Source organism: Chlorocebus sabaeus, chromosome 22, assembly GCF_047675955.1.
Source record: "Chlorocebus sabaeus isolate Y175 chromosome 22, mChlSab1.0.hap1, whole genome shotgun sequence".
NCBI classification, from domain to species: domain Eukaryota; kingdom Metazoa; phylum Chordata; class Mammalia; order Primates; family Cercopithecidae; genus Chlorocebus; species Chlorocebus sabaeus.
Window position 1 is genome coordinate 52,647,886 of NC_132925.1, and position 23,792 is coordinate 52,671,677.

Genomic DNA, 23,792 nt, shown 5'->3' on the forward strand with positions numbered 1-23,792 from the left:
GGTCCAGCTTTTTAAATGCAGGGCACCAGCATTTAAAGCTGTGGGCAAAGAAAACTCCAGAAAAACTTAGTTTCATTCAGGGTATAACCATTCAGTGAAGTGACAAGGGTTATAGTATGATGAGTTCCATCCCAAAGACGAGAGCCCTGTCCCTTCACTGAGCTTAGGGATTACGCTGGTGGTTTTGTTTATTTTTGTTTCTTTTGAGATAGGGGCTCAATTTGTTGCCCAGGCTGGAGTGCAGTGGCTCCCGGGGTCAAATGATTCTCCTGCCTTGGCCTCCCTAGTATTTGGGACCACAGGCATGCATACACCACCATGTCTGGCTAATTTTTAAAAACTTTTTATAGAGTCAAGGTCTTGCTTTGTTGCCTAGGCTGGTCTTATACTCCTGGGCTCAAGTAATCCTCCTACCTTGGCCTCCCAAAGTGCTAGGATTACAGGTGTGAGCCATTGCGCCCAGCCTATGATGGTGTATTTATGTGATTATCAAGTATATTGTAGAAGGGGCGCATGGACACTCAAACAGATGTTTTTTACTCGCTCCATAAAAAGGTACGTAAATGGCATTACCTGGGGAATTCTGAAATGTAAGCATAGCAGCAGGATACAACATTTTTCTGACTCTTCTCCAGGTACTTGTGCATTGTTAACATTGTTTTGTTGGAAAGCAATACAGTCCCATGTATCAAAAACCTTACAAATAGGCTGAGCGAGGTGGCTTATGCCTGTAAGGGCACTCAGCCCTTACTGATGTCCTCTGCGAAGATGATGCTGGTGAGGCAGGCAGGCTGGGTCAGGCGGGCCTGCACCACCGCCTACTGGGAGCACTGCTGCCTGTCCAGGCCAAGCAGCTTGATAGTGGCCACCTCCGGCCGGGTGGACAACCTGCAGTAGAAGAAGACAGCATTTAGTCTCTGGAGCTGCACTGCAAGGCACAGCGGGGTCCAGACATCAGGCTGAGAAAGTAATCTCAGAATATCTGTTGGCTCACACAAGGCAATATAAATCTCAAGCCAAGGGTCCAAGAAAAACCAAGGAATCTGCCGCATCCTCCCTAAGCTCTCCAAATACCATTTGTCCTGAGAGAAACTTTTTTGACTCAAGTTCCCCACCAAGAACTGTGGAATTCCCCATGAACATTCAAAACACGAACAGGTTTAGAAAAGAAAAGCTATACTGACTTTTGGCCTGATTCCTGTGAAGTCCCCGGACCCCCATCTTTTGCAAAGTCCTGAGAAAACAGCAGCGGCAGGAGGTTGATGGTGATCCCATCCTGAGTGTTGTATTCTTCCAGTCCGTACAGCGCTTTCACAGGAAATGGAAAGTCACTGCGGAGAAAAACTAGAATCTGATGCTGCAGCTCAGGAATACGCAAGGCTACAGGGAAAACCACTAGAGCAAACCAATTTCAAATACAACATCATGGGGAGAAATTAGAAACAGAAGAACAGTGAAACTTTTAGGAATTTTGGAGCTAAGGGTGCAGGGGTGCTGGGGTTGGGAAGAAAGAAGCTGTGGGCCTGGGCAGCTGTGGCTGAGGTCAAGGGTATTCTGAAGTTTGTATCAGCTACTGACAGAATTGATGTAACTTCACCACTACAACCAAGCCAGCAGGTAAACAATACCTACCCTTCTGGAACAACACAGGAGTCCACTATGAAGGCATCCTGGAAATCATTGCAGATGGTATGCCCAACACGTTCCTTCAGGAAGCAAACAAACAAAAAGGGCAGTGCAGGGTGTACTTGCTGTAGAGCCCTAGATAAATTACTATTAACCTTTCTAAGTCTCAGTTCTCTCATTTCTAAAAAGGAAGTAACAATAAATATCTCATTATTGTGAAGTAGAAAAGAGATAGTGCATAAAAAGCACTTAGCACAAGGCCTAGCATAGAATAGGGCTCTCAGACAGATAGTAGCCATCATCATTAACAAAGTCAATCTCTTCTTTACTATTGTTATTAAGTGAAGGAAGCCTCAGAGAAGAGCCCTGAGACAGGGTAGGGCAGAAAAGCCTTTCGCAGTTAGAATTTAGGAGAGGTCACAGGATGATCTATTTTCACACTGCAACAGAAAGACCTGAAGAGTATAGTAAAGCAGTTCTCATGCTTTATTGCTTTAAGAAAAGACAATTGGCTTTACCAGGGCTTTTGGATCCAGCTTTTCTTGTTGGATCAGGTTGGCAAATTCATCATAGTAAAGTGCAGAGGCCTGAGGAGACTGCTCACTGCAGGAATGAACCAACTGCAACAAGGAGGTCACCTGGAGCAAAGAGGAAGAATGGTTTAAACCTTGGGCTGCCAATCCTTCCCAAACTCCATTCGCCCCATTCGAGACTGTTTTTTTCACTTTCTGATTTTACTGGCAAAGCTCTACTTCTCACTTGAAGTTTTCCTGAATGTTCTGACCCATCTGTCTCTTTCCGATATCATCCCTTTTCCAATCTGTCAGACACTGCAGCCAGATTAATTTTTCTAAAGCAAAGCTTTGATTTTTGCCATTTCCATGCTAAGAAACCCTTAAGGAATACCTCTGCCTAAAGAATGAAATAAAAATGTACTGTTTTGCATGCAAGGCTCTCTGTTTTCTCTCTCAACTAGCTTTTTCTTTTTTCCTTTTGAGATAAGAGTCTCGCTCTGTCGTCCAGGCTGGAGTATAGTGGTGCAATCTCGGCTCAAAGCAACCTCTACTTCCCGGATTCAAGAAATTCTCTTGTCCCAGCCTCCTGAGTAGCTGGGATTACAGGCGCCTGCCTCCATGCATGGGTAATTTTTTTGTACTTTCATTAGAGATGGGATTTCACCATGTTGGCCAGGCTGGTCTCAAACTGCTTACCTCAAGTGATCCTCCTGCCTCAGCCTCCCAAAGTACTGGGATTACAGGCAAGAGCCACCATGCCCTGCCTGAACTAGCTTTATGTCCCACTTTCCAGTTATACACTTATTTGTCCCCATGCTTCAACCAAAGTGTTATTCAATAGATATGGCACATCTTTCTTGCTAAGACTTTATAATTTAATTGGAGAGATTAAATGGATATAGAAATAAATGCAACCGACCTGGGAGTGGTGGCTCACCTCTGTAATCCCAGTGCTTTGGGAAGCTGAAGGGGGCGGATCACCTGAGATCAGGAGTTTGAGATCAGCCTGACCAACATGGCGAAACCCCGACATGGTGAAACCCTGTCTCTACTAAAAATACAAAAATTAGCTGGGCGTGATAGTGCATGCCTGTGATCCCAGCTCCTCGGAAGGCTGAGGCAGGAGAATCGCTTGAACCCGGGAGGCACCACTGCACTCTAGCCTGGGAGACAGAGTTGAGACTCCATCTCAAACAAAGTAAGTGCAACCCAAGCCAGTAGTTTCCAAGTATCATAAAATCACAAAGATAGGAGTTCAGGAAAACTTTTTTTTTTTGCCTTTTTTTGAGACAGTGTCTTGCTCTGTCGCCCAGGCTGGAGTGCAGTGGTGTGATCTCGGCTCACTGCAAGCTCCGCCTCCCGGGTTCAAGCAATTCTCTGCCTCAGCCACCCTAGCAGCTGGGATTACAGATGCCTGCCACCATGCCGGGCTAACTTTTTTTTTTATATATTTTATTATTTTTAGAGAAGAACTCACGTGTGTGCACTGCTCATCGCTCAGGTTGGCTCTCTCTTGGGTCAAACTAGATGATGCACTTCTAAAAGCAAATAATTTTAATTTCACTTTTGTAATATTTTATAACAATTGCCAATAAGTTTAAGTATTCTGACTTCCCTAGGGTACAGTAAAGATAAAAGTACATGAAGGGAGAAAAGAGTATTTATTTTGTCCATACAAAATACAGATTAGAGCAAAATATTGTTATCTTATATATATTTTTCTTTTCTCTTTTTTACTTTTTTTTTTTTTTTTGAGACAGAGTTTCGCTCTTGTTGCCCAGGCTGGAGTGCAATGGCGTGATCTCGGCTCACTGCAACCTCCGTCTCCCAGGTTCAAGCGATTCTCCTGCCTCAGCCTCCCGAGTAGCTGAGATTACCGGCATGTGCCACCACACCCAGTTAATTTTGTATTTTTAGTAGAGACTGGGTTTCTTCATGTTGGTCAGGCTGGTCTTGAACTCCTGACCTCAGGTGATCAGCTCACCTCGGCCTCACAAAGTGTTGGGATTACAGGCGTGAGCCACCGAGTCCAGCCTGCTCATTTCTCTTACAGTTGTAACATCTACCGTTAAAATGATGTCTATGCAATGTAACACTGTTAGCTGGCAAGATTAACTCATCTTAAACCACAGAAGTCAGAATCTCCATGTGTACCTGTCTGCTGCCATGATGCCAGCCATGGTGACGGCACCAAAAATCCCGAAGAGTTTGTACTTGAATACGGTGCTAGAGAGCTGCTTTCTTATCACCAAGTGCATGTTATCCTGCAGTGAGATAATGAAGAAAGATGGTAATGCTGGAATTGCACAGCAAAAGAAGGTATGGTATGGATATTGAGCCATGCAGCTAGACTATAAAGGGTTCTATCGTTTACTGTTTTTTGTTTTGTTTTGTTTTGTTTTTTTGAGACAGAGTTTCGCTCTTGTTGTCCAGGCTAGAGTGCAATGGCGCAATCTCGGCTCACTGCAACCTCCACCTCCTGGGTTCAAGTGGTTCTCCTCCCTCAACCTCCTGGGTAGCTGGGATGACAGGTGCCTGGTACTACACCTGGCTAATTTTGTATTTTTAGTAGAGACGCGGTTTTACCATGTTGGCCAGCGTGGTCTTGAACTCCTGACCTCAGGTGAACCACCCACCTCAGCCTTCCAAAGTGCTGAGATTATAGGGGTGAACCACCACACCCAGCCCTGTGTGTCTTTAGCAAGTCATTTCATCTCTCCAAGTTTTAATTTTTACATCTGTGAAATGGGGAAAGTTGTTTTAAGGATTAGAGGTAAATTATAAAAAAAATTCTAGAACAGTGTCTGGCATATGATAGACATTCAATAATAATAGCTTTTATTGTTATTATTTCTATAAGGATATGAAAATTATCAATGTTGATGACTGCTCAGCTAAAATAATGAATTATAATAAAATACTTAGGTACAGATTTAAACATGGAGGCAAGGCTAGCCGCAGTGGCTCATGCCTGTCATCCTAACACTTTGGGAGGCTGAGGCAGGTAGATTGCTTGAACCCAGGAGTTCAAGACCAGCCTGAGTAACATGGCAAAACCTCATCTCTATAGAAAACACAAAAATTAGCCAGCTGTGGTAGTGCATGCCTGTGGTCCCAGCTACTCGGAAGCTGGGGTGGGAGCATCACCTGAGCCTGGGAAGTCAAGAATACAGAGCCAAGATCACATCACTGTACTCTAGCCTGGGTGACAGAGCCAGACACTGTCTCAAAATAAAATAAAATAAATAAACATTGCTGAAAAACTAAAGACATAAGTAAACGGAAAGAGCTATTGTCTTTGTGGACTGGAAGACACTCAATATTGTTAAGATGACAATACCATTCAAAGTGATTCAGTGCAATCCTTATCAAAGTCCCACAACATGTTTTGCAGAAATAGAAAGATCCATACCAAAATTCACATGGAATTTCACGGGACCCCAAATTGCCAAAACCTTGAAAAAGAACAAAGTTGGAGGGCTCACACTTCCTGATTTCAATATTAATACAAAGCTACAGTAGTCAAAACAGTGTGGTGATGGCAGGACAGACACATAGACCAATGAAACAGAACACAGAGTTCAAAGATAAGCTTTCATATATGTGACAAATTGATTTTTGACAAGGGTTCCAAAATCATTTCAATGGTGAAAGGACCATCTTTTCAACAAATGGCACTGGAAAAACTGGATATCCATATGCAAAAGAATGAAGTTAAATCCTTAAAATACACTATACACAAAAATTAACTCAAAGTGGATCAAAGACCTGAATTTAAGAGCTAAAACTTTCTCTTAGAAGAAAATAAAAGAAAATCTTCATGACCTTGGATTTGGCAATGGTATCTTAAGCATGACAACCAAAAGGACAAGCAACACAGGAAAAAAAATTGATAGAGAGTGGGTCGTACAGCTTTGGAGTGGCAACCTTCGTGGCACCAGTGACGATAAAGAGAATTAAATATGGGTGATGTTGAGAAAGGCAAGAAGATTTTTGTTCAGAAGTGTGCCCAGTGCCACACGGTAGAAAAGGGAGGCAAGCACAAGACTGGGCCTAATCTCCATGGTCTCTTCGTGTGGAAGACAGGTCAGGCCATTGGATTCTCTTACACAGACGCCAAGAAGAACAAAGGCATCACCTGGGGACAGGATAAACTGATGGAATATTTGGAGAATCCCAAGAAGTACATCCCTGGAAGAAAAACGATCTTTGCCGGCATTAAGAAGGCAGAAAGGGCAGACTTGATAACTTATCTCAAAAGAGTTACTAATGAGTAATAGTTGGCCACTGCCTTATTTATTACAAAACAAATGTCTCATGACTTTTTTATGTGTTCCATACTTTAATAGATCTCATACACAGGAATTCAGATCATGAATGACTGACAAAATATTTTGTTGGGCAGTCGTGGTTTAAAACTAAGACTGGCTTGTGGTTAAATGAATATGTTGTTTTTGAATTTTAATAGTAATTCCAATTCAGTAAATGCTATCACTGTTTACCCCTTCTAAAGATAAGATGAGACTTCCTTAGCAATGTTCAACTTTTCACAAAGATGGTGAGTCCTATCTTAAAACTTAATGGAGGCCAGGTGCAGTAGCTTACACCTGTAATCCCAGCATTTTGGGAAGCCGAGGTGGGCAGATCACTTGAGGTCAAGAGTTCGGGACCAGCCTGGCCAACATCAGGTGAAACTCTGTCTCTACTAAAAATACAAAAATTAGCTAGGCATGGTGGTGGGCACCTGTAATCCCTGCTACTAGGGATGCTGAGACAGGAGAATTGCTTGAACCTAGAAGGCAGAGTTTGCAGTAAGCAGAGATCATGCCACTGCACTGTAGCCTGGGCGACAGCAAGACCCCGTCTCAAAACAAACAAACAAACAAAACAAAACAAAAAACTTAATGGAGATTGATTTTATATTTAGATTTATATAACTGGTTATATGAATATATTCAAATACTGAGGAAATTCCTTCACTGTCTTAGAACCAAGCAAGATTCACCTGTGTTTTGTGTTCATTTGCGTCTTAAAGGCAAGGGTTGGAGATAAATAAGGTAGCAATGTCTCGTTTATATTTTTGGCCTTAACTATGCCAATCTAATTAGAATTCCCTGTATTTAAAATGGTGCCTTTAACTTATTGAAAGGCATTTTAGTGTGGTTTATGTGTAATATCAAAGATTATTTAACACTTCTCACATTTTATACATGATCTATAAAGTCACATGCTTTTAAAATAGTAGCAAGTTAAACTTCACTCTTGAATTCTTTACAATCGAACTCAAACTAAGTTATAATTTAGGATTGTCTTTAAAGAGCCATTCAGAAACATAAAACTATAAAACTGCTGTGTATTTGTGATTGGGAATGGTGCTTTTGCCATCTTAAAAGGATTAAAGTAGAGGAGATATACACAAATTTTAACATTATGTGTGATCATAAGACTTAAGATAATTAAAAAGAAAACCACAGATGAAAAAAAATAGATAAGGCCAGGTGCAGTGGCTCACATCTGTAATCACAGCACTTTGGGAGGCCGAGGCAGGCAAATCACAAGGTCAAGAGATTGAGACCATCTTGGACAACATAGTGAAACCCCATTTCTACTAAAAATACAAAAATTAATTGGGCGTGGTAGCACGCACCTGTAGTCCCATCTACTCAGGAGGCTGAGGCAGGAGAATTGCTTGAACCCGGGAGGCGGAGGCTGCAGTGAGCTGAGATCGCGCCACTGCACTCCAGCCTGGGCGACAGAGCAAGATTCCATCTCAAAAAAAAAAAAGTAGATAAATTTGACTTTATTGAAACTAAATACTTTTGTGCATCAAAGGACACTATGAGGGGAGTGAAAACCCATAGAATGGGAGAAAATATTTGCAAATCATATATCTGATAAGAGATCAATATCCAGAATATACAAATAACTCCTATACCTCAACAACAGCAAAAACCCAGTTTAAAAATGGGCAAAGGGCTGAGCACAGTGGCTCGTGCCTGTAATGCCAGCACTTTCAGAGGCAGAGGCGGGTGGATCTCCTGAGCTCAAGAGTTTGAGACCAGCCTGGGTAACATGACGAAACCTCATGTCTACCAAAATTGCAAAAAATTAGCTGGGCACGGTGGTGCACGCACCTGTGGTCCCAGCTACTCAGGAGGCTGACATGGGAGGATCGCTTGAGCCTGGGAGGTGGAGGTTGCAGTGAGCCAAGATCACACCACTGCACTCCAATGTGTGTGACAGAGTGAGACCCCATCTCTAAAACAAAACAAACAAAAATGGGTAAACGACTTGAATAGACATTTCTACAAAAATATAGAAATGGCCAAGAAGTACGTGAAAAGATGCTTAACATCATTAGTCATTAGGAAATGCAAATCAAACCACAATGAGATACCACTTCGTACACATCGGGATAATTATAATTAAAAAATAGGGCCAAGCGACATGGCAGGTACCTGTTGTCCCAGGTACTCAGGAGGCTGAGGCGGGAAGACTGCTTGAGCCCAGGAGTTTGAGGCTGCAGTGAACTATGATCACACCACTGCACTGCAGCCTGGGTGACAGAGCAAGACCCTATCTAAAAATATATATTTTTTAAATTTATTAATAAATAAATTAGTTAATAAAAATTAAAACAAAATTTTTTAAGAATGGAAAATAAATGTTGGCAAGGATATGGAGAAATTGGAGCCTACATGCATTGTTGGTAGGAATGTAAAATTATGCAGCTGCTGTGGAAAGCAGTTTGGTGGTTCCTCTAAATGGTAAACATATGGTCATCATATGATCCAGCAATTCCACTCTTAGATATATATACCCTAAAGAACTGAAAACAGGGACTCAAATATTTGAACAAATCCATAGACAGAATGTGATTAGTGATTATTAGGAGGTGGGGACAGAAAGATGGCGAATTATTGCCTAATGGGCACAAAGTTTGTTTGGGATGATCAGAAAGTTCTAGAAAAGGATAGTGATAATGGTTGTATAACATTGTGAATATACTTACTGCTACTAAATTGTATCCTTAAAAACAATTTAAATGGTATATGTTATGTATATTTTATCAAAATTCAAAAATAAAATAAAATAGTGAAGTGGATTTTTTATTACTGATTTGAAGCAATCTCCAAAATAAACTGCTAAATGCAAAAGGTAATATGTAGAACAAGAAGGGAAAGGAAACTACAGGTAAATACATATTTGTAAATTCTCAACATCTCAGAAGGTTATAAAGTGATTGCCCCTGTGGGAGACAAACCAGGTGCCTACAGGACTGAGAAGTGAGATTTATTTTTCACTGGATACCCTTCTATATGTTTTGAATTTTATATGACACATGTATATTACCTAGTCCAGAATTTTTTTTAATTAAAAAAATGTGTTGACTGGAGACTCAAGAAAGGTGTGGCTGGGGGGAGATAAAAAATATACTGGTTGTTCAAAGTCACAGTCCAGTATGAATTACTGCCTTAAGATAGCACTAAAGATACAAACGAGTTACAAGTTATGATTCCAATCTAATCTCTTTTTATTTACTTATTTATTTTGAGATAGAGTCTCTGTTGCCCAGGCTGGAGTGCAGTTGGCACAATCATGGCTCACTGTAGCCTCAACTCCCTGGGCTCAATGGATCCTCCCACTTCAGCCTCCTGAGTAGCTAGGATTACGGGTGTGCCACCACACTTGGCTAATTTCTGTATGTTTCTGTAGAAACGGGTTTCACCATGGTGCCCAGGCTGGTCTCAGACTCCTGGACGCATGTGACTCGCCTGCCTTGGCCTCTCAAAGTGCTGGGATTACAGCCTGGCTTTTTCAGTGAATGGTGTCCACAAATGAAAGCAAGCCCACGTGAAGTTCACATTAGATGGAGATGTTTCTTAGGAAACAAGGCAATTCTGTGTCCCCACTGCACTCGGAACCTGAACAGTTTTATGGTTAGCTGATCACAGACCCATCTCTACCCTAATAAACAAAGCTTTTCGAGGGCAGAGGATCTAATATATCAGTGTCTGGCACAGAATAGGCACTTAATGTTTGTGGTAAGAACAAAAAAATGCTGGAACTATGGCTATGTACTCCATTTCCACTACTACACACAGGCAAATCTATCATTTGCTTGTGTTTTTTTTTTTTTTTCCCCAGCAAATTTCAAGTAAAGAGGTTTAAAAATATGAAATACTAAAAATACAAAAATTAGTCAGGTGTGGCGGCATGTGCCTGTAGTCCCAGCTACTCGGGAGGCTGAGGCAGGAGAATTGCTTGAACCCAGGAGGTGGAGGTTGCACTGAGCCAAGAGCATGCCACTGCACTCCAGTGCAGGTGACAGAGCTAGACTCCATATCACACACACACAAAAAAGTCCAGGTGCGGTGGCTCATGCCTGTAATCCCAGCACTTTGGGAGGCCGAGGCAGGCAGATCATGAGGTCAGGAGATCGAGACCATCCTGGCTAACATGGTGAAACCCCTTCTCTACTAAAAATACAAAAAAATTAGCTGGGCATGGTGGTGCATGCTACTCGGGAGGCTGAGGCAGGATAATCGTGTCAACCCAGGAGATGGAGGTTGCAGTGAGCCAAGATCATGCAAGGCACTCTAGCCTGGGCAACAGAGGGAGATTCCAAAAAAAAAAAACAAGAAAACAAATCTTCCCCAACATATTGCCTCTTACCTGGATGTGACTGCTGGCTTCATTCTGTTTGCTAAATGCCAGCATGCTGAGAGCATTGAAGAGTTTTCATATTTGCTGAGGAGATATGTTATCCAGATAATCTAAAATGCCCTGCAGAAAAGATGATGCCAACAATGAGGCTGGCAGCTAACATTTTTCCCTTAAAAATCAAAAAATTAAAATCCCTATAAGAGAGGCACACATATCAGATAGCCAGGTATCTAAAACTTTTTAGCTGCCTTAAAAGCTCAAGTTCTAAAAGCTATGCTCAGAGCCCAAAGGTTTGATAGACTGGAAATAAACTGAGAAACTCTTCCAGCTTTCTAAGTCTCTTATTATCAGAGACTAGGAACTATCAGGAAAGATAAAGTTATCCTCTTCACTCTAAACCACAATCCTGGGCTTTAGTCGTCTACTGCTTAGTCATTCTAATGCACCTCCCAGTTCTCGGTATTCCTTACCTCCACCTTTCCCCCTTTTTCAGTGAAAACAATATTCTACCAAAAGTTATGTCTTTACCCTACTCCTTGCCATATCATCCCTTCCCAGCTTCTACTCCATGAATTATTTCTCCTTTCTCTACAGATCTGGAAGGAGTCACAAGGAAACGATTGACTTTGTGACCGTGGGAAATGTCTCAGCTTTTCTCATCTGTAACATGGTGATAATAATAGCTATACTACCTTTCATGGTTTGTCTGAGGATAAAGTAATAAAACAGTTTTGTAAACTTCTAATTAATTTTGAAATTTTTCTATTTCTTCCTCTCTATTGAATCCTTTCTCTCAGCCTACAAGCAATCTCAAACCTCCTCATCTAAAAAACATCTCCCTTGCAACCAGTTTCTCTCTCAAGCTACTTATTCTCTCTTTGATGCTTCTCGACATTGACTCTGTTCCCCAAGTCTTCAAGTTACTGCTGTCTGACTTCCACCCTTATAATTCAATTAACACTGTTCTCTCAGAGGTTACCAGAGGTATCCTAATTGCCAAAGCCAATAGCCTCTGCTCCATCTTCAACCTCTACAGTGTCCAACACTGGAGATAAATCCCTCACTCTTGAAACTCATTCCTGGGCTTTTGCTACCTGACATCCTTCAAGCTCACATTATTCATCTTCTAGTTTTCTCATTTTCCTTCTACGGACATTTGCTTTCATCTGCCACTTAAACTTTAACCTTCTCAAAATGTCTATGCTCTTCTAAGCTTCTATGGTCTTCTGCCTCAAAATTGCCTCAGTAGAGCTCACATTTATATGGTTCCGAATACCCAAACTAAATCTTCCACCAAAGGGTGCCCCACAGAGTTCCAAACCAGAATTTCCAACTATCCACTAACCATCTACACATGGTTATCCCACAATGAACTCATCATACTTCCTACAGAAGACGCACTCCCCTCCTGGTCTCAGGAAATGGCACAACCATTCACCTAGTTTCCTAAGATGAAAAACTCGGACCTAGTTTTCTTGTTTCTTATTGCCACATATTCTTAACAGTCACCAAGTCATGTTAATTCTAACACCAAATTGTCTCCTAAGCCATCATTTCTTCCACATTCCCATGACCAAAATCTGGCCCTTACTCTCACTCCCTTACCCTTTCAGTGGTCTCCAATCCGCCCATCACATAGCTACTGAGTTATCTCTGAATGCTGACCAGATTCGGTCAACTCTGTGTAAAAACTGCTAATAGCTCCCTATTGTCTAGAAAATAAAGTTGAAACTCTTTAGCATGTTGAGACTCTTTGCAATATGGGCCTGTCCTATGTCTTACCAACCTCGCCTCCCATCACTCTTCTCCATATATATCCTATTCTCCAGTCATGCTTGTTTGCTTCTCATTCCTCAGTCACACTATTGACTTGGGCACCAGTTTGCTTCTGCTCAATCTCTTCTCTGCCTAGAACGCACTTCCCATACTTTCTCTTGTCAGTCATTCCCATCCTTCAGCAATCACTCAAATCGTCTCTTTGAAGAATTCTCCAGCTTCCCAGGCTAAATTTAATTATTCTTGCTCTGTTGTATCTATAGCACTTTACCGAAGAATTCACCATGCTGTATTTATAGTAAATTGCTTAGGTGTCTTAGTCTTTAACATCAAAGGCAAGGACCTACTTTACATCCATGGCACCCAGAATAGAGCTTAGTCTGTGGGTTAGATATAAAAAAGTGTTTGCTGAATCAATTAACACATAGATAGAATAGTTACTTTTTATTTATATTACTTGCCCATTATTTCACCTCTGTCCCACCTCCTCCCACCAATTATAGTATTCGATATCTAAAGTACAAGAAGCCAATAAGATGCCTTTACAAAGACAGCATTCATCATCATAGCAGACGGGTTTAACACTACCAACTCTAGGAGGACATCTAACGCAGTATCAACTTCAGCTTCATTCCCACTGCAGATATGGGTCACTAAGGCACCAACCACTTCCTATACAGAGGAGAGTCAATAGGACAACGTAAAACAAAATATGGGATGGCCATTCTAAGAGAATTCACCCCCGGGGCCTCTCCAATCTCTACTTCATTAAAATCACAATCAACCCAATCCCATCATCTATCATCTAGTTTTCATTAATGTTGGCTTCAGGAGATTTAGGAACATGCCAGTGTAACTTTACCATCCTGTCTTGACCTATTTGCCATATTTTATCAGTGAGCACTACCTAAGCCCTCCTGATTTTGCTCTTTGGCATAGTTTTCCTCTTTCTTGTTCCCACATGGGTTAAATTTTACCCTTTAAGTTGAGGTTGTACGAGATCAGTTGAAATTTCTCAAAAAGATGGCACTCAAGGAGCTAAAAGCTTTAAAAGTTTTCTCTATATAGTGCAGGCTAGACTTGCATGTTTCCAAGCAAACATGGATCATGATAGTGTCTCTAAGACATTAAGAGGGTTCAAAAATGTCTTGGATGCCATTCTCCCTTTATACCATCACTCCATCATAGTCATAACAGAATTACATTCTCAACTGCAACAGCTACCTCATGTCAGCTGCAACTGTTGCTCTACCTTAAATTTAAAAAAAATTTTTTTTACAAATCTTTATTTTAAAAATTCCATTCAAATGCATTTTAACATTGTTAATAATAGGAAGAATATATGTAAAAATACAAAATAAGACACTGTTCTTTACTTGCTTTCATAAACATCTTCCACAAACACAGTCCTCCCTCTCTGGATATATGCTATTAAAATGTGTCTCGGCTGGGCACGATGGCTCATGCCTTTAATCCCAGCACTTTGGGAGGCTGAGGCGGGTGGATCACCTGAGGTCTGGAGTTCGAGACCAGCCTGGCCAACATGGTGAAACCCTGTCTCTACTAAAAATACAAAAAATTAGCCAGGCCTGGTGGTGCGCGCCTGTAATCCCAGCTACTCAGGAGGATGAGACAGGAGAATCGCTTGAATCCAGGAGGTGGAGGTTGTAGTGAGCCAAGACTGTGCCACTGCACTCTACCCTGGGCAACAAGAGCGAAACTGTGTCTCAACAACAACAACAACAACAACAACAACAACAAAGTGTCTCATGTTTTGACATAAACTGGTTCTGGATCTTAATTTCAGACAGAATTTTAGAGCTCAGAACAAAGAGTTAGATCCACCAGTCAAGTCTCTTCATTTCATCAAGGCTGGGACTAGGATTGAACTTTCCTGAGATCCAGTTCAGAGTTCCTTCCCCTTCAGTAAGGTCCAACCAACAAGAAATAAACATCAGATTATTTTCCCTTCCCCGTTCCCTCCTTGCCAAAATAAGTGTTTCAACATACCTGCTGGCAGTACGTGTCAAAAAACTTAAATGCATATTTGTATAGGAGACTGCCAAATGAAATTATACTCTGGTCTAGAGAGTGAAGCAAACTCTGAGCCAGCGACAGAATGGATGAACACATATCCTTAAGAACCTTGAGTGGGGAAGAGTAGAGAGAGAAAAGAAGCTATAAGAGGCAGTTAGTACACAAGCTAAGAGTTGCTTATCCTTTTGGAATGTCAGACCTCTCCTCCCTAACTCTCATTTTAACTTGAGAAATCTTAATCTTTGTTTTACACAGAATAATCCTTCACCATTCTGAGTTTTCTCTCAGCATCAATGGGATTCCACATTTGGATAATAATTGACCTTTAAGCTCAAAGAAGTTAAATTATAAGCCTAATAGTATGTTCCTGTCTGCTCAATTTGGCACTGGAGGCCAGATCTTCTAAATCCCAGTTTCCCCATGCAATCACACTACCCCCCAGGGATGCTCCACCTTGGTTATAATTTGAAGTTGGTCTATAAGATTCAATGCTAACTAAACTGATTTTTTTTTTTTAAGTTCAAGAAGAGAAGTGATCATGCTCTACCAATAACACAATATACATAGACATTAATGGACCCACAGTAAATAACTAGTTAATAAACATAGCTTCCTTACTGATACCACAATTTTTTTAAAAATCTTACATTTAGTACTCAGCTGGGTATAATGCTTTATTGGGGAAAATACAATGAAAAATTACATATGGTTTCTGCCCTCTAGAAAATTACAGCCCAAAACATATATCATTGGTAGAAATAAACACAGAAAGAACTGCAAGGTAAAATAATACAAACATTAAATCTATTCCTAAATATAAAATTTAAGACCCAATGAAGTATTCTCATTAGCTCCTAACCCAAACCCCAAACCACTGGCCCATCCAGTTTTCTAAGTTCTATACTATTAGTATCCTGAACATTCAGCCAGCAAAACACTATTCCCAGCTTATAAAATTCCAGTTTGAATAACTTACATTTCTAGAGGAATTATCACCTAAAGTCCACAGTTTTGAATGGCCAAAGAGTGATAGTTCAAGTAGGTTCATATTTACGTTTCTGCTAGTTTCTATAGGCGGGTCCTATTCCCTTCAAAGTTTTTATAAGCTACTTAGAATAGGATATGGAAGGTCAGTTTGGCAAAGTTGCAAACTGCACTGAGATAGACAATTAAAATAATTAATGCAAAAATAAAATTCAAAAATCTCAATGGGTTTGAACAATGGACTGAAACAAGATGAAATTTTACATGGGAACTGTAAAGCTTTCCGTTTTAGATTAAAGATCAATAGTCTCTGACACTTACTAAGTCATGAACAGAGAATGTACTCTGGAGCAGCTGTTCTTGAATGCAGCCTGATCGAATCTTATTTCTTAGCACCTTTCAATATACTTCTTTGTCTGAGTATTGCTGCTATAGATGATGAAAAGCATCACCAGGTCAAAAATCTATTGTCAATAAATATGCAATAATAGAAAAACAGTTAACAAATCAGTATATTTGCTACAATGAAACAGCAGCTTTCCCCCCATTAAAACACAGAATGGATGATACTCATTTGTTCCGCATACTCCCTTGGGGTTATCCACACTTTTCACAAAATCCAGAAATATTTTTCAGAGCAATAAAGTGCCACAACTATTAACCACTGGTATCTCTTAAGAATACATTGCTATATACATGAAAGTGATATTACTACAGAAGTAACTTTGGACATCTTCACATTTATTAAAAGAAAGATTCAATCACTTGCCAACTCCAGTATGTATTTTCACTATTACTAGGAAAATTACTTTGTGAAAAGTTGGAAAGACTATAAATGCCCATCAATGCGGGAAAGGTTCAATAAATTATGATGGAGTAATTTTAAATTTTGGAATATTACACAGTCATCAAAAAGAACAAGCCACGCTGGGCATGGTGGCTCATGCCTGTAATCCCAGCACTTTGGGAGGCTGATGTGGGCATATCACCTGAGGTCAGGAGTTTGAGACCAGCCTGGCCAACATGGTGAAACCCCATTTCTACTAAAAATACACACAAAAACATTAGCTGGTCATGGTGGCAGGTGCCTGTAATCCCAGCTACTCAGGAGGCTGAGGCAGGTGAATCACTTGAACCCCGGGAGGCAGAGGTTGCAGTGAGCCAAGATAGTGCCATTGCACTCTAGCCTGGGTGACACAGCAAGACTCTGTCTTAAAAAGAATTTTTAATTACAAAACTGAAAAAAAAAGAATAAGCTAGACCAGAGGTCTCCAACCCCTGGACCACGGAGTCCATGGTCTGCTAGGAACCAAGCTGCACAGGAGGAGGTGAGTGGCAGTCAAGTGGTCATTACCACCTGAGATCCACCTCCTGTCAGAATAGTGGCTGCATTAGATTCTCATGGGAGTGTGAACCCTATTGTGAACTGCACATGCACAGGATCTAGGCTGCACATTCCTTACGAGAATCTAAGTAGTGCCTGATGATCTAAGGTGGAACAGTATCATCCTGAAATCACGCCCCAACATGGTCTGTGGAAAAACTGTCTTCCATGAAACCAGTCCCTGGTGCCAAAAAGGTCAGGGACTGCTGAGACATACTATATTTTTTGACAGAGAAAGGACATTCCTGACATGAAGTGGAAAAAACAGCAACCTGCAAAAGGATAATCAGGCTAGGCATGGTGGCTCATGCCTATAATCCCACTGCTTTGGGAGGCTGAGAAGGGAGGATCGTTGAGCCCAGGAGGTGGAGGCAACAGTGAGCTATGATTATGCCACTGCACTCCAGCCTGGTGACAGAGTGAGACCCTGTCTCTTTAAACAACACCACCACCACCCATAATCATAGTTAAGATTCTGCTTTTATAAAAGCAATATATAAACCTACATATGTGTAGGCATAAGGGTATACCTGTACTTGTGCATAATTATAGCTTGTATATGAACAGAAAAAATTTGGAAGTATGATTATCTCTGAGGAATGGGACAGAGAGTGGAGAAAAACTGTATTTTTTACATCTGTAGATTTCTTGTGAGTTTTTCTCCACAATTAGCTTGTTTACCTACATTTAAAAAAGAAAAATATGATGACTGGGTGTGGTGGCTCAAGCCTATAATCCCAGCACTTTGGGAGGTCCAAGCAGGAGGATCACTTGAAGCTAAAAAGTTGAGACCAGCCTGGGCAACACACCAAGACCTCATCTCTATAAAAAATAAAAGAATTGGCTGGGTGTGGTGGCTCATACCTGTAATCCTAGCACTTTGAGAGGCCAATGCAGGTGGATCACCTGAGGTCAGGAGTTCGAGACCTGCGTGGCCAACATGGCAAAATCCTGTCTCTACTAGAAACACAAAACTTAGCTGGGCATGGTGGCAGGCACCTATAATCCCAGCTACTAGGGAGGCTGAGGCAGGATAATTGCTTCAACCCAGGGGACAGAGGTTGCAGTGAGCTGAGATTATGCCACTTCACTCCAGCCTGGGTGAAAGAGCAAAACTCTGTCTCAGAAAAAACAAAACAAAAAAAGAATTAGCAGGGCCTGGTGGTGCTTGCCTGTAGTCCCAGCTACTCTGAAGATTGAGATGGGAGGATCACTTGAACCCAGGAGTTTGAGGCTGCAGTGAGCTATGGTGCTGCCACTGTACTCCAACTTGGGTGACAGAGCAAGACCTGGTCTCTTAAAACAAAACAAAACAAAGAGAAAACGTTGAGAGTATATTCAGGGCAACTTGAGTCCATGCTTCTAGGAAAACAAACAAACAAACAAACAAACAAAAACAGTTAAAAAGGCAAGCAGGGCCTTTTATCCAAGATGGCCGAATAGGAACAGCTCCAGTCTGCAGCTCCCAGTGTGATCAACGCAGAAGATGGGTGATTTCTGCATTTCCAACTGAGGTACCTGGTTCATCTCATTGGGACTGGTTGGACAGTGGGTGCAGCCCATAGAGGGTGAGCCTAAGCAGGGTGGGGCGTCACCTCACCCAGGAAGCACAAGGGGTCTGGAGATTTCCCTTTAATAGCCAAGGGAAGCCACGACAAACTGTACCTGGAATATCAGGCAACTCACACCCAAATACTGTGCTTTTCCCGAGGTCTTAGCAACCGGCAGACAAAGAGATTATCTCCTGGGCCCAGCTTAGCAGGTCCCACGCCCATGGGCCTTGCTCACTGCTAGTGCAGCAGTCTGAGATCAAACTGCAAGGTGGCAGCCAGGCTGGGGGAGGGGTGTCTGCTATTGCTGAGGCTTGAGTAGGTAAAGCGGCTGGGAAGCTTAAACTGGGTGGACCCCACCACAGCTGAGCAAGGCCTAGCCCTCTATAGTCTCCACCTCTGTGGGCAGTGCATAGCTGAACAAAAGGCAGCAGACAACTTCTGCAGACTTAAACATCCCTGTCTGACAGCTCTGAAGAGAGCAGTAGTTCTCCCAGCATGGCGTTTGAGTTCTGTGAATGGACAGACTGCCTCCTCAAGTGAGTCCCTGACCCCTGTGTAGCCTAACTGGGAGACACCTCCCAGAAGGGGCCAATAGACTCCTCATATAGCCTGGTGCCCATCTGGGATGAAGCTTCCAAAGAAAGGATCAGGCAGCAATATTTGCTGTTCTGCAATATTTGCTGTTGTGTAGCCTCCACTGGTGATACCTAGGCAAACAGGATCTGGAATGGACCTCCAGCAAACTCCAACAGACCTGCACCTGAGGGACCCGACTGTTACAAGGAAAACTAACAAGCAGAAAGGAATAGCACCAACGTCAACAAAAAGGACATCTACACCAAAACCCCATTTGTAGGTCACCAACATCAAAGACCAAAGGTAGATAAAACCACAAAGATGGGGAGAAACCAGAGCAGAAAAGCTGAAAATTCTAAAAACCAGAGCGCCTCTTCTCCTCCAAAGGATTGCAGCTTCCCGCCAGCAACTGAACAAAGCTGGTTGGAGAATGACTTTGACGAGCTGACAGAAGTAAGCTTCAGAAGGTCAGTAATAACAAACTTCTCCTAGCTAAAGGAGATGTTTGAACCCATCCAAAGGAAGCTAAAAACCTTGAAAAACAGTTAGACAAATGGCTAACTAGAATAAACAGTGTGAAGAAGACCGTATATGATCTGATGGAGCTGAAAACCATGGCATGAGAACATGGTGACACATGCACAAGCTTCAATAGCTGATGTGATTGAGTGCAAGAAAGGGTATCAGTGATTGAAGATCAAATTAATAAAATAAAGCGAGAAGAGAAGTTTAGAGAAAAAAAGAGTAAAAAGAAATGCACAAAGCCTTCAAGAAATATGGGACTATGTGAAAAGACCAAATCTACATTTGATTGTTGTGCCTGAAAGTGACAGGGAGAATGAAACCAAGTTGGAAAACACTCTTCAGGATATCATCCAGGAGAACTTCCCCAACCTAGGAAGACAGGCCAACATTCGAATTCAGGAAATAGAGAGAACACCACAAAGATACTCCTCGAGAAGAACAACTCCAAGACGCCTAATTGTCAGATTTACCAAGGTTGAAATGAAGGAAAAAATGTTAAGGGCAGCCAGAGAGAAAGGTCAGGTTACCCACAAAGGGAAGCCAATCAGACTAACAGCGGATCTCTTGGCAGAAGCACTACAAGCCAGAAGAGAGTGGGAACCAGTATTCAACATTCTTAAAGAAAAGAATTTTCAACCCAGAATTTCATATCCAGCTAAACTAAGCTTCATCAGTGAAGGAGAAATAAAATCCTTTACAGACAAGCAAATGCTAGGAGATTTTGTCACCATCAGGCCTGCCGTACAAGAGCTCCTGAAGGAAACACTAAACATGGAAAGGAACAACCAGTACCAGCCACTGCAAAAACATGCCAAATTGTAAAGACCATCCATGCTATGAAGAAACTGCATCAATTAATGGGCAAAATAGCCAGCTAACATCATAATGACAACATCGAATTCACACATAACAATATTAACTGTAAATGTAAATGGGCTAAATGCCCCAATTAAAAGATACAGACTGGCAAACTGGATAAAGAGTCAAGACCGGGTGTGATTCCATCCTGCATGGCTGTTCTCTGTAGCAGTGTTTGTTTATCTCCGTCTGCCTTCTCTCCCACCTAAGTGCGTGCCGCCACCTGATGGAAGATTCGATGGACATGGACATGAGCCCCCTGAGGCCCCAGAACTATCTTTTCGGTTGTGAACTAAAGGCTGACAAAGATGATCACTTTAAGGTGGATAATGATGAAAATGAGCACAAGTTATCTTTAAGAACGGTCAGTTTAGGGGCTGGTACAAAGGATGAATTGCACATTGTTGAAGCAGAGGCAATGAATTACGAAGGTAGTCCAATTAAAGTAACACTGGCAACTTTGAAAATGTCTGTACGGCCAATGGTTTCCCTTGGGGGCTTTGAAATAACACCACCAGTGATCTTAAGGTTGAAGTGTGGTTCGGGGCCAGTGCATATTAGTGGACAGCACTTAGTAGCTGTGGAGGAAGATTCAGAGTCAGAAGATGAAGAGGAGGAGGACGTGAAACTCTTAAGTATATCTAGAAAGCAGTCTGCCCCTGGAGGTGGTAGCAAGTTTCCACAGAAAAGAGTAAAACTGCCAGGCGCGGTGGCTCACGCCTGTAATCCCAGCACTTTGGGAGGCCGAAGCCGGCGGATCACAAGGTCAGGAGATCGAGACCATGGTGAAACCCCGTCTCTACTAAAAAATAGAAAAAAAATTAGCCGGGCGCAGTGGCGGGCGCCTGTAGTCCCAGCTACTCGGGAGGCTGAGGTAGGAGAATGGCGTGAACCCGGGAGGCGGAGCTTGCAGTGAGCCGAGATTGCGCCACTGCACTCCAGCCTGGGGGACAGAGCGAGACTCCGTCTCAAAAAAAAAAAAGAGTAAAACTTGCTGCTGATGAAGATGATGATGATGATGAAGATGATGATGATGATGATTCTGATGATGAGGAAGCTGAAGAAAAAGCCCCAGTGAAGAAATCTATATGAGATACTCCAGCCAAAAATCCACAAAAGTCAAATCAGAATGGAAAAGACTCAAAACCATCATCAACACCAAGATCAAAAGGACAAGAATCCTTCAAAAAACAGGAAAAAACTCCTAAAACACCAAAGGAACCAGTTCCGTAGAAGACATTAAAGCAAAAATGCAAGCAAGTATAGAAAAAGCGCATTGAACAGCTCTGGGCACTACATGTAAATTAAGCCCAAAGATAGGGAGAAAGGAAAAGGAGGAACAAATATAGTCCATACTGAGTGTCATCAACAATCCAGACTGAAGTCTTCTATTTTAATCTCAATCCCCTTTTCTGATTTGCCACCCATGCCTCTTCAGGCTGGAAACAATCTCACTCTTGGTTCCCTAAAGCACTTTCTTCTGACTGCTGTGATACAGTGAAGCTTGCCCTTTGCTTTCTATTACTTGTGCATTTGCCTCACCTCTGACAATGTTTTAAATCGCCTTTGTATCTCCTCAGCTGCTCAATAAATATTTGAATGAATTAAAAAAAAAAAAAGTCACGACCCATCAGTGTGCTGTATTCAGGAGATCCATCTCACATGCAGAGACACACATTGGCTCAAAATAAAAGGATGGAGGAAGATCTACCAAGCAAATGGGAAAAAAAAAAAAAAAAAAAAAAAGCAGGGGTTGCAATTCTAGTCTCTGATAAAACAGACTTTAAACCAACAAAGATCAAAAGAGACACAGAAGGCCATTACATAATGGTAAAGGGATCAATCAACAAGAAGAGCTAACTATCCTAGATATATATGCACCCAATACAGGAGCACCCAGATTCATAAAGCAAGTCCTTAGAGACCTACAAAGAGACTTTGACTCCTACACAATAAGAATGGGAAACTTTAACACCCCACTGTCAATATTAGACAGATCAATGAGACAAAAGGTTAACAAGGATATCCAGGACCTGAACTCACCTCTGCACCAAGCAGACCTAATAGACATCTACAGAACTCTCTATCCCAAAAATCAACAGAATATACATTCTTCTCAGCACCACATAGCACTTATTCTAAAATTGACCACATAATTGGTAGTAAAACACTCCTCAGCAAATGTAAAAGAACAGAAACCACAACAAACTGTCTCTCAGACCACAGTGCAATCAAATTAGAACTCAGGATTAAGAAACTCACTCAAAACCACACAACTACGTGGAAACTGAACAACCTGCTCCTGAATTACTATTGGGTAAATAACAAAATGAAGGCAGAAATAAAGATGTTCCTTGAAACCAATGAGAACAAAGACACAACATACCAGAATCTCTAGGACACATTTAAAGCAGTGTGTAGAGGAAAATTTATAGCACTAAATGCCCACAAGAGAAGGCAGGAAAGGTCTAAAATCGACACCCTAATATTGCAATTAAAAGAACTAGAGAAGCAAGAACAAACAAATTCAAAAGCTAGCAGAAGGCAAGAAATAACTAACATCAGGGAAGAACTAAAGGAGATAGAGACACAAAAAACCCTTCAAAAAATCAATGAATCCAGGAGCTGGATTTTTGAAAAGATTAACAAAATTGATAGACTGCTAGTGAGACTAATAAAGAAGAAAAAAGAGAAGAATCAAATAGACCCAATAAAAAAAAATAATAAAGGGGATATCACCACCGATCATACAGAAATACAAACTACCATCAGAGAATACTATAAACACCTCTAGGCAAATAAACTAGAAAATGTAGAAGAAATGGATAAATTCCTGGACACATATACCCTCTCAAGAATAAACCAGGAAGAAGTTGAATCTCTGAATAGACCAATAACAGGCTCTGAAATTGAGGCAATAATTAATAGCCTACCAACCAAAAAAAAGTCCAGGACCAGAAGGATTCACAGCTGAATTCTACCAGGGGTACAAAGAGGAGCTGGTACCATTCCTTCTGAAACTATTCCAATCAATAGAAAAAGATGGACTCCTCCCTAACTCATTTTATAAGGACAGCGTCATCCTGATACCAAAGCCTAGCAGAGACACACACAAAAAAGGGAATTTTAGACCAATATCCCTGATGAACATTGATGCAAAAATCCTCAGTAAAATACTGGCAAACCAAATCCAGCAGCACATCTAAAAGCTTACCCACCACGATCAAGTCAGCTTCATCCCTGGGATGCAAGGCTGGTTCAACACTCGCAAATCAATAAACGTAATCCATC

General features: G+C 41.5%; 2 protein-coding genes and 1 pseudogene across 2 annotated transcripts in view; 2 read left to right on the plus strand and 1 right to left on the minus strand.

Annotated features, from left to right (window-relative positions):
* Window positions 1-947: 947 nt before the first annotated feature.
* LOC103228655 (Fanconi anemia group D2 protein) overlaps window positions 948-23,792 on the minus strand; it is a 39,924-nt gene continuing 17,079 nt past the window's right edge. The window contains 10 exon segments of the mRNA XM_073009595.1: window positions 948-1,331; window positions 1,633-1,706; window positions 2,145-2,264; window positions 3,619-3,679; window positions 4,296-4,405; window positions 10,818-10,928; window positions 13,125-13,256; window positions 14,595-14,729; window positions 15,927-16,000; window positions 16,003-16,069. Of these exon segments, the coding sequence (XP_072865696.1) occupies window positions 1,175-1,331; window positions 1,633-1,706; window positions 2,145-2,264; window positions 3,619-3,679; window positions 4,296-4,405; window positions 10,818-10,928; window positions 13,125-13,256; window positions 14,595-14,729; window positions 15,927-16,000; window positions 16,003-16,069 (1,041 nt within the window). The 3' untranslated portion in view covers window positions 948-1,174.
* Window positions 6,104-6,535, plus strand: LOC103228018 (cytochrome c-like). Its single transcript, XM_007985247.3, has one exon. It carries the CDS (start codon window positions 6,104-6,106, stop codon window positions 6,416-6,418), a length of 315 nt encoding a protein of 104 aa, XP_007983438.3. The 3' UTR covers window positions 6,419-6,535.
* On the plus strand, window positions 20,651-21,888 carry LOC119625862 (nucleophosmin-like; annotated as a pseudogene).